At 45.4% G+C, this 10,662-nt stretch overlaps 1 protein-coding gene across 1 annotated transcript in view; it reads left to right on the top strand.

Annotated features, from left to right (window-relative positions):
- The window catches only part of VPS13B (vacuolar protein sorting 13 homolog B), a 583,949-nt gene that overhangs the window by 551,611 nt on the left and 21,676 nt on the right, over nucleotides 1-10,662 (top strand). Inside the window, exons 56-57 of the mRNA XM_023763624.1 lie at nucleotides 6,148-6,266; nucleotides 9,795-10,600. Coding sequence (XP_023619392.1) covers nucleotides 6,148-6,266; nucleotides 9,795-10,600 — 925 coding nt within the window. The remainder of the gene's footprint in view (nucleotides 1-6,147; nucleotides 6,267-9,794; nucleotides 10,601-10,662) is intronic.

Below are 10,662 nucleotides of genomic sequence, written 5' to 3'. Positions count from 1 at the left end.
TATTCTTTCTGGTTTCTTAGTTTGTATTCCTAGAAGTGGGATCACTGGCGGCAAATGGCAGTTCCATTTTTAACTTTTTGAGGAAACGCCATACTGTTTTCTGTAATGGCTGCACCAGTCTGCATTCCCACCAGCAGTGTACTAGGGTTCCCTTTTCTCCACATCCTCACCAACACTTGTCATTTGTTGATTTGTTGATGGTAGCCATTCTGACAGGTGTGAGGTGATAACTCATTGTTGTTTTAAATTGCATCTTTCTGATGATTAGTTACTTTTAGCATTTTTTCATCTGTCTCTTGTCCATCTGTATTTCCACTTTGGAGAAGTGTCTATTTATTTAGGTCCTTTGCCCATTTTTTAGGTGGATTGTTTGTCTTCCTTTTGTTAATTTGTATGAGTTGAGAAGGATGAGTGGTTTGAACCCCAAAACTCAGATTAAAATAATCCCTTTGCTGATGACTTCTACAATGACCCAGTAAATACCCATGATCTTGGACTCCTCGCATAATTGTGTCGTGGGTCACTGTCCTCGCTGTTTTCTTCTCCCATTGTGTGTGGGTGTGGGGAGGGGAGATGGCAGTCCTTCGTGTTTATATAGCTCTGCACCATTTACAGAGTGCGCTCACATCCGTCTTTCATTCATTTATTCCATAAACTTTTATTGAGGACCTATCAGGGGCCAAACCTTTTGCCCTGAGAAAGGCCTAATTCCTGCCTTCAGAGACCTGAGTAACTAAATTAATGTTGTCGAGTGTCTAAGATAGAGCCTTTGATCCCCACAAAAATTCTAAAATAGAGCAATAATTTTTATGTGTGTGTTTTTTTAACTGGTGAGAGGATTGAGGCTTACCGAGGAGTCAGCTGGGTGGGTTGTAACTGGCGGAGCAGGATCAGGCTGGAACCTGGATGTGGTCAGACGCGGCCCCGTCTTGTTTTTCATACATGAAGCTAAGGTCACTGTCTGCCCTCGGAGTCCTGTCCCGGCTGTAAATACGCTACTGGAACATTCACAGAAGCACCGGTCAGAGGTTTTCTAGGACCCCTTTCCCTTCATGTGAGCATCCCTTCCATGACGTTGCCCGTGTCCAGGCAAGGCTCCCACCGCAGGGACCGAGGCAGTCTGTGCTGCTATCTCGCGGAGACTCCCTGGTAGCATCCGTGCACGCAGCCTTGTTTTGCCCTCTGGAGCATCCAGTTATTTACTTCCCTTTTAAGAGCGACACTAAGGCATGGGAGGCAGCCTGGACACTTCTCTAAGCCTCCTCCCCTCCAGGCCACACCTTTCTGGTTCCTTGACTCATTCCTCCAGTCATGTGACTCCCAGACCCATCCCCACAGTTGCCCTGCTCTGAGCACACTGGTGTGTTAGGTTCCCCTTTAAAACCTGGCAGCCGGATGGCACACCGTATTCCAAATGTGGTCTAACCGGCCACTGCCTCCCCATGCCTCCATGAGGAAAGTAGAGACTGAGTTCGCTTTTCATTAACGAGCTCAGACTCTTTGTTATTATTGAGCTTGTGGTCGACCACATTCCCCAGGTTTTTATCATGTAACTCGCTGTACAGTTGATTTTAACCCAGTGGCGGGACTGTACATTTCTCCCCAATCAATTAAATCTTGTTGCTATTGGCCCAGTCCAGTTTGTTGAAATCACTTTAAAAAAATATGTGAGGCTGCCATCCAGCATATTAAGTATCCGTGGTAGCTGTCCTTCGTCTGTAGATGTGGTAAGCATGCGTTCTACGCGTCCGTTGTCGTCATTAGTAAAAGTGTGGAGCAGGACGAGGGCAAGGTCTACGCGCTGCAGTGAAACTCTAGTCTAGACCCTTCCCTGGTGCGTGGGTTCAGCCAGCCGCCAGCACCCCAAACTCACCGTCGCCGCCCACATCTCTTAAATGAGAAGATGCATGCAAAGGCACTTCTCGAACTATCCAAGATATTTCTTATCTGGTTACAAGGATGTCATGACTCACGAGAGTCCTCAGAATCTCGAGAAGGTTACGTAACCACTGTTGTTTCGAGCCTCTGCTGTTTTCTTTCCATCCTTTTCCACCTTGATCATCTTAGAAATGCATCTCCCTCCTTTTTCTCTCTGGGAATCTAATTCGTCTCATAGCTTTAGCTACTATCACCCAGGCACTGCCAGTAACCATCTCTGGCCTCCACACCTTTGTGAAGCTCCGGATCTGTGTCCAATACCCACCAGCCATCTCCTTCTGAGAGGCCTGGTTTAACCGGCTGCAGTGCTGGGTGCTGAAGGCGCCTCTGATTATCTCTGGGTTGTCACACATTGCCTATAAGGGGGAAGAGAAAGAGGGAAAGACAGGAAGATTTTCAAGAATATTTTCAATGATTTCCTATGTATCACCTTGTAACTTATTTGTTCAATACAATTAAAACTGTGTAATATTTAAAAATATTATATGTTGGATATAAGTATAATAAATAATCATTTTAATGAAGATAATATATAGAAAAGCACAAATTATATTAAAGTGTTTCTACTTTTCCCATTGCTTTTTAGAGAGAGTGGGGGGGGGGGGGAGAGAGAGATGTCGATGTGAGAGAGACACATCAATAGGTTGCCTCCCATACAAGCCCTAAACCTGCAACCCAGATACATGCCCTTCACCAGGAATTGAACCCACAACCCTTCAGTGTGCGGGCTGACACTCTAACCACTGACCCACATGAAAGAGAAAGTCACTGATAGAGTGCTCTAACAGGTACAAATGGCAGCAGAGTAGCCCCCGAATGTTCTGCACTGAGAACAGCACCTCCCTTCCTATAGCCTTCCACACACACACACACACACACACACACCCGCCCCCATGCTACGGTGTGAAGTGAGAAAAGTAAAACATAACTAAGTGACAGCATTGATCAGGACCCATTAGCTCCTTGAGCAATAAATACCAAACAACTAAAAACAATCCCCATTTAGTAATTCATTTTTCCACCCACAGAACAAGCAAATCTCCCCAGGATGCTAACCAGTCACATCCTAGTGGAAACCCAGTCTTCTCATGAGGCTCCCGTAGTCTGGGTGTAATTCCCTTCTGGAGACCTATGAACTATCTGCTGCCTCTTCCCCCTTGTACAGGACAGGATAACAGGCATGGTCCCTCCAAATTGGAAAGAGGAGGGATGAGAGCCTCTCGTCCATCACAAGTCTGGAATTTTGAGAGCACGTATTGTGGATCGCACCCTGGAAGCAAAGCTTAGTCTTTGAGCCCATTTCTGCTCTTGGAAGAGCGCTCTTCCCATTATTCCTCCAGTCCTTGCATCTACCCTCAGAGCTCTGTCTGGGCCAGTATTGCAGCTTGTTTTGAGTCTCAAATAATCACAGCCTCTTTTACTCTAGGTTCATAAATTTACAGAGCAGTAGTAGTTTATTGAGAACACAGTAGACTGCAGTGGGGGGAAGGCTGGCTCTTTTATGCTTTGCCTCAGAAGCAACCCATGTCAATTCATTGACCAAAATTAGTCATACCTAATTGCACGGGGTAAGGAATAGAATCCTGCTCGTGCCAGGAAGGAGAGGGCAGCAGACAAGGGTGGACAGAAGTCTCCACCACAGGAGCCGCATTGAGATAACGTCCACTCAGATCTTTACTGAGTCCCAGGCTCTTGGTTATAAGGACCGAAGAAATGGACACAAAACCATTGCCCTCAGGAGTGTAGACAGCAACCATGATGGTTAATAAACTGAGAGGGAGGAGCATTTTCTAGTTCTCTGCCCTGAAACTGTTAGCCGTGCATTGTCTCACTTTTGTGCACTTGGCTTTTCACAGCCTTGGCTGTGAGCAACTTGAGGGCGTGATTGTATCTTCTTGATGCCTAGTACAGTGGCTGGCTCATTGTGAGGCCTCTTGAAGTGTTGAAAATTAACTGAATGACTGGGTGATCTAACCATCAGACCAAAACCAGGATTTGTTTTCAGCCTCTGGAGGACCCGATTACAGGTGCCTAGTTTCTCTGGCTCTTAGTTACCCAACTCCCTAATCCCTGGAGCTGCCACTGTACAAAAGACACTGCGCGTGCGCTGTCTCTCCACTCGGGGAAAAAGGCGGGGTGGGCTCCAAGAACTCACGTCAGTACTTCTCCCGTTCTAATGGAGTGAAAGGGACACCCAGCACAACTTTCTTTGCAGAAGAGAAAGAAGCGCCTTAAAGGTTTGGGTTAATTTGCTTACTTTCAAAGCCCTTGGGCAGTGAGCAGAACCCTCAACTTGCCTTATTTTTACTACTTAGAACAAACAAGTGTCCTCCTGTCATAATTCATGAAGATCACTTTGATAATGAACAGAACAATATATTTCCCTCTTCTGGTCCCCTCCTTCCCTTTGTGGGGTAGTAATTCTGGTTGTTCGTTGTGTGGTAAAACCCTGGGGGCGCACCAAAGTCAAGGGCAGTGATGGAGAGAGGGGAGTGTGCTAAGAGAACAACCTCACACCTGCAAGGCCAGAGAGGCAGTTGGCTTACTTTACATGTCATATAAAATAATGGCTTTTATACTGTGTTTCTCAAAGAATGCCTCTTTTACGTGAGCTGGGCCATTTTTTAAGTTGCTACATTCTAGATTTTATCACAGTCAAGTTCAGTTCTGACCTTGGAACACAGCGGTCAAATTCAGGATACAGGAGTCTTTTGAAACAGACATTTTTGTGAAGCAATCCATTTGGGAAGCACGTCCAGTCCGTAGAGAATACAAATTGACTCTACTCCTGCCCCCAGGAGTGGACAGTCTCATGACTACTAGTAAGTCAGGTATATAAACAGATGACTGTAAGGCAAACTACTATTTGTGATTGAATAGAAATATGGTCAAAGTACTGTGGGAATGCAGGTGTAGGTATGGTATCAAGCTGAGGAAGGGACTAGAAAACTTAGGGAATGGAAGAAAGTGTCCTTAAGCTGTATGTGCAAAAGTACATAGGGATTGAAAGGACTTTGTGGGGAAAGCGTATTCTAGGAACAGTGTCAGAGCATATTCTAGGGCTGAGTGTCAGACAAGAGCCTAAGCTGGAGCAATGGTGTGGAATGAAAAAGGGTCCTAGGTTAGCAGGCAGCAGCATAGAGGCCCTGATGACTGCTGGGCTGCAGGGGTGAGGAGAGGGAGGAGGCAGAGACATTAGGTGCCCTAGATGCTGGGGACGGCCGCGAGAAAGAGCCATTTGTGCAGGAAAAAAGCTCAGTGACCTTGAGGTTGCTTTCAAATCTGAGTCTGTGACTCACTCCTGTGGTTCTGTGTACACTCCTGGTAGCTCTTCGTTGGGTCAAAATGAAAAGACATTCATTGCATCTCACGTGGGCACCTGGCTTTGTTCCTTCGTCCAGGAATTGTCAGTCTTTTACTTGCTGTCCTAACCCTAATAATCAACATTCCAAGCATCAGGAGGTTCTTGTTCCCACCCGCAGGTAATGCTGGCTGTGAACATGGTGTTCTTGGAGTTGTTTTTCAAATAGTTCTGTTCTGTTTTCAAATATTTATCCATTTAAGCAACATCACTATTTATGGCTGAAAGGACATCTGTTCTGCTGGCCTGGCACCTGGCTTCTGAGCTAGAACTTTTTTAAGTCTGAGTCCACCTTCTCACTGTAGGAAAATTAATTTTGACTCTACTCACATGACGTTATCTGATGTTCTTGTGACAAGTTATGTGAGGGCCTTGGAAGGATGATGACAGGCCTTTGTGGGTAGGTTTTGTTTTATCCCCAGCATAGAAGAGCATCCTTGTGGTAGGAGATCAACACTCAAGAGCCTGAAACTTTTTGCACATTGCATGTGAAGCTCGGAGCGTTAGAGGGGTTTTTCCACAGGAATTCGTATGTACACATACAGCTGGCCGGTGGCTGGGCTCCAGCCCTCGCCGGGTTATTTGCCTGTTCCAAAGAAGCAGGGAAGGAAGACACTCATGCCCCGTCATCCATCATGTGTTTCCCATGAACCTTACAGCTGGATATTGAAAAATCTTGATTTGGTCTTTCTCTCTTTTCTTCCTTGCAGTCAGCTGGATATGGATATACAGAAAGAGAACCAGGAAGTGTTTGTGGAATTGAATCAGAACTTGAGACATTGAGAGTCGGTCATTTCAGTGGTGTGTCTTGTTCCTTTTTCATCAGATATTGAATATTCTTCCTGCAGGTTGTGTTCCTGACTGGCTTTGGCTATGTGTACGTGGACATTGTCCATCAATGTGGCTCCATCTTCATCACTCTGGCCCCAGAAGGAAAAGCAGGACCTATTGTAACCAATACCAACAAGTAGGTTTAATCATTATCTCAACAGCAGGACAATAAGCTTTCCCACTCTAAAGCTGTAAACCTATCACTTACCATTCTTGGTCATCCCTATGTATACATTGAAGCTTGTGATTAATTATTGGGTTATTAGCATTAAGTCATATTTATAATAGGGAGCAATCTGTTGTCTTACCTGGATGCCCCTTCCAGTTCTTCTGTGATATTAACAAACATTTACAAACTAAAGCACACTTCTTAAAATTGTATGTTATCACTAGCATGAAATGCTAATTAATACTTCTGTATCCTCTGTATCCACATGACAACCTAGTAATTAATAACTGAACTTAGCAATTAGAGCTGCATCAAAAGTAAATTCACCTCTTAGAACCACATTTTCCCCCTTCAACCTGAATGTCACCATCAGGTTTTACAAACATGAATCCAAGAGTTAATATCCTTAAATTAAAAGAACTCATATAATTCAGTGGGCTTACCATGAAGGTAGCCTCTTCTTCCAAAAATAAAAGAAGGGCAAAAGACATGAACAGAAAATTCTAGGAAGAGGAACTACAAGTAATTAAAGAAATGCATATTTAAATAATATATTTCTTATCAAATAACAATATGTTCCATCATATATGGTCCTAGTTGAAGTGTACATTGTTACCATTTTCTGGAAAGCACTTTAGAAATACATATTTGGAGCTTTAAAATCCCTTTGGCTTAGAAATTCCAATTTTAAGACTTAAAGCAATAATTAGAGAAGTTGGCAAAGATATATGCAGAGAGGTATTTATCACATTGCCAATTATAATGGCAAAATATTCAGAGAACAACAGCTATCAGTAGAGGAATAGATAACACATAAATGTACCACGAGTGGTATATCCACAGAAAATAGGCGTAGAGGATTATAGTGTAATAGGAAGATGCACATGATAAACCTAAAATGGAAAAAACAGTATAAAGTTGAGTATATAAATAGGGCCCTAGCTATTTGTCATATGTACACATATTCTACATGAGTAAATGTGCATGCACACACATCCACTCTGTCTCACACACATACACACACAAGAGAAACATTCCTAAAAAGAAGCCTGAAAAGAATCAGCAGTGTTAATAGGTGTGGGGTTAAAAGTGATTATTTAATAAGTTTCTATATTTTCATTTTCTACAGTAAAAATTTATAATCAGAAAAATTATTGATTTTATGAACTCTTAAATGATACCAACTTTGATACATTTGTTTAGGTTCTTTTTAAAAATTTTTCTCACTTTTCATATATGGATAGGAACTCATTAATTTGTACCCTGCCAAATTATCATTAATTTGAAGTTATAATATTTCAAACAAAGTTAAGTAGAATGTTTTCTTGGCCCAGAAGTATTTGTAAGAAATTAATTAAGAGACTAAAATTCAGAGACTACATTTTAAATTGCATAGTACAAAATTTTAAGTCTACCCCAGAATTTCATGAACATTTATCTAAGCATTAGGAGGGCATTGTTAATGACAAGAGCCACAATCCATGCGTCCAGTGGTGAAAACAGGAAAGGCACCCGTACTTACTTGCACTTCGTAACTCATTTATTCGACGCTTACTTTTCAAATACTTATTGGATACAGGTGCTATTCTAGAGGAAGTGGTACATCAGTGAGTAAAGAGACCAAAATCCCTGCTCTTGAGGAATCATTCTCATAGGCATGGAATGGGAAGACAAAGGGTAAACATAATGGAAAAGGAAATTTTATGGTGGTCATAAATCTCAATTTATTTCATTATAATAGAAGGTAAAGAAGGTCGGCATTCTGCAGATATAAAAACAGAGCCCAGTAAGAAGGACAGAGGGTAGTTTTTGAAAACGGTGTAAGTCTCTCCAAGATGTTGACATTGGAGCAAAGACCTAAAAGCAGCCAGAGGGTTAGTGATGTGGTTTTCTGGAGGTAGAGCTGTCCAGACAGAGGGCACAGTCTGGCGAAGCAGGGGGAGCCCATGCGGGCCAGATGGAGGGGTGAACGTGGGGGTGCAGTGCCGGAGGTCCGAGAGTAAAGGCTGGAAGGAGGGACACGTGGGGCTCAGTTTTCATTCTGAGTGAAACAGGGAAGTCTTGGAGCATTTTGAGTAGAGAAGTTCCATGATCTGATCTAAAATTTTAGATGCTTGTTGGCTGCTTTGTTGAAGTGGATGGTATAAAAGCGAGGGTGGAAACAGGAAGACTAGTTAGGAGATCATGACAGTTATTCACACCAGAGAGAGATAAGAAGTGGCCAGTTTCTGGATAGCCTTTTGAGGACAAGCCCATGGGATTTCCCTGATGCATTGGATAAGGGAGAAAAATAGAGGCATCAAGAAGGAATCCACACTTTTTGGTCTAAGTAACTGGTAGAACGTAGTTGCCATTAACTGAGATGGAAAAGACTGTATGTAGATTTGGGGTCAGATCAAGAGTTTGATTACGGATATGACAAGTTGAGCGTCATTTGGACATATAATGACTCTGTGGACAGGCAGTTATGTATGTAAGATTGGAGTTCGGAGGGGTCCTAGGCTAACTGTGTGCCTTTGGAAGTCATCAGTATATAGATGACTCGTCAAGCCATGTGGCTGGACAGTATTTCCAAGGGGAGTGAGTGGAGGTGGAGGACCAAGGGCTGAGCGTTGGGCACCTGAACTTTAAGAGGGAGCCACATAGGTAACGGGGATGGATGTCCAGAGGTAGGACAGAGAAGACATGTAAAGAAATTATTCCCAGCTGGAGGGAGTTATTGCCATCAAAGGCCACAGTAGTTGAGTGAGCCGCACACTGAAGTCCACCATTAGATGTAGCCAGGCGAAGTCACTGGTGACCTTGAGGAGAGTTGCTTTGGTAGACTGTTGGGGGGCAGAAGCCTGCGTGGATCAAGGTTAAGGGAAAATGGAAGGAGAATAGAAGATGATGTATATAAAAAACTCTTTGGAGTCTTTTGGTAGAAGGATCAGAAAAATGAGTGGTAGCTGGAGGAGGTAATGGAGCTACAAGAGGGATTTGTTAAGACAGGAGAAATAACAGCTTCTAAGCTGCTCGTGGTGATGACCTTGAGGGGGGGAGTGACTCGCCCGTGAGCCGTAGAAGTGGCGGGAAGCAGCGCTGGCGGAGATGCTGGAGCAGTTTGCGGTGGGGCAGTTCGCGGTCAGTTTTCTTCCGCATTCTCTCCTTGTTCAAGCTCAGGAGTCTTGGTTATTTTGCTACGTCTTTCTGCCTTGCGATGATTGTAACAGAGGATTCGGGCACAAAGACGAGAGGACAGTGGAGTAAAAGTCTGGTGTTGATAAGGGAAACCCGTGGAGGAACATGACAGGGACTGGCAGTCCGTTGGGAACATTCCCCAGATGGTCGGAGTGTGACGGGCTCTGTCCAGGCACAATGCACTGCACGGCGAGTTCTCACTTCCTTGTGAGGACCCGAGGGGACCTCAGCAGGTGTAGACTAAGGCACTGCCGTTCACACACACACAAAAGGAAGGAAGCAGGGGAGCCACTCTTCTTTCCTTCTCTCCTCCAGAACTCGGGCGAGGGCTGTGGCGTTGAAGATGTTCGTCACTCGGTTGAGCCTGGCCGTGTTCGATGACCTCACCCACCACACGGCCTCCTCCGAACTGCTGAGACTCACGCTGGACAATGTCTTCCTCCAAATGGCCCCGGCGGCTGGTCCCCTCCTGGGGGAAGAGCCCAGCGCGGCGCCCTCCCAGCTGTACTGTGTGGAGGTCTGCTGTGGGGACCTGCAGCTGGACAACCAGCTGTACCACAAGTCCAACTTCCACTTCGCCGTCCTGGTCTGCCAGGGAGAGAAGCCAGAGCCCGCTCAGGGCCCCAGCACGCAGAGCCTCCTCGTGTCCAGCGGCGACTTGGAGGAATGCAGGAGGAAAAGTTTCATCCGCCTGGGCCTCACCTTCACTGAGGGCGAGAGCTGCCTGTGTGACATTCACGAGCTCAGCTTTGAGCTGAAGCCTGCCCGGCTGTACGTGGAAGACACGTTTGTATACTACATCAGAACTTTGTTTGACACCTACCTTCCTCACAGCAGCCTGGCCGGTCCCCCCACCCTGTCCCCAGGTGGCGCACAGGTTCTGCCCATACAGGTGAGACAGCACGCCAGGGCCCTGGTGAACCCCGTGAAGCTGCGGAAACTGGTCATCCTGCCCGTGAGCCTCCTGGTCAGCATCCACGCCTCCCTCAAGCTGTACATAGCCTCCGACCACACTCCGCTCTCCTTCTCGGAGTTTGAAAGAGGCCCCGTCTTCACCACGGCCCGGCAGCTCATCCACGCCCTGGCGATGCACTACGCCTCGGGGGCTCTCTTCAGAGCAGGTGAGGACACAGCGGAGGGTCTGGGCAAAGGGAGACGTTTCGGGGTCTTGCCTTATGGACAT

Source organism: Myotis lucifugus, unplaced genomic scaffold (assembly GCF_000147115.1).
Source record: "Myotis lucifugus unplaced genomic scaffold, Myoluc2.0 scaffold_294, whole genome shotgun sequence".
NCBI lineage: Eukaryota > Metazoa > Chordata > Mammalia > Chiroptera > Vespertilionidae > Myotis > Myotis lucifugus.
Note: the sequence above shows the minus strand (reverse complement) of the source record. Positions and strands in the feature narration are given on the sequence as shown.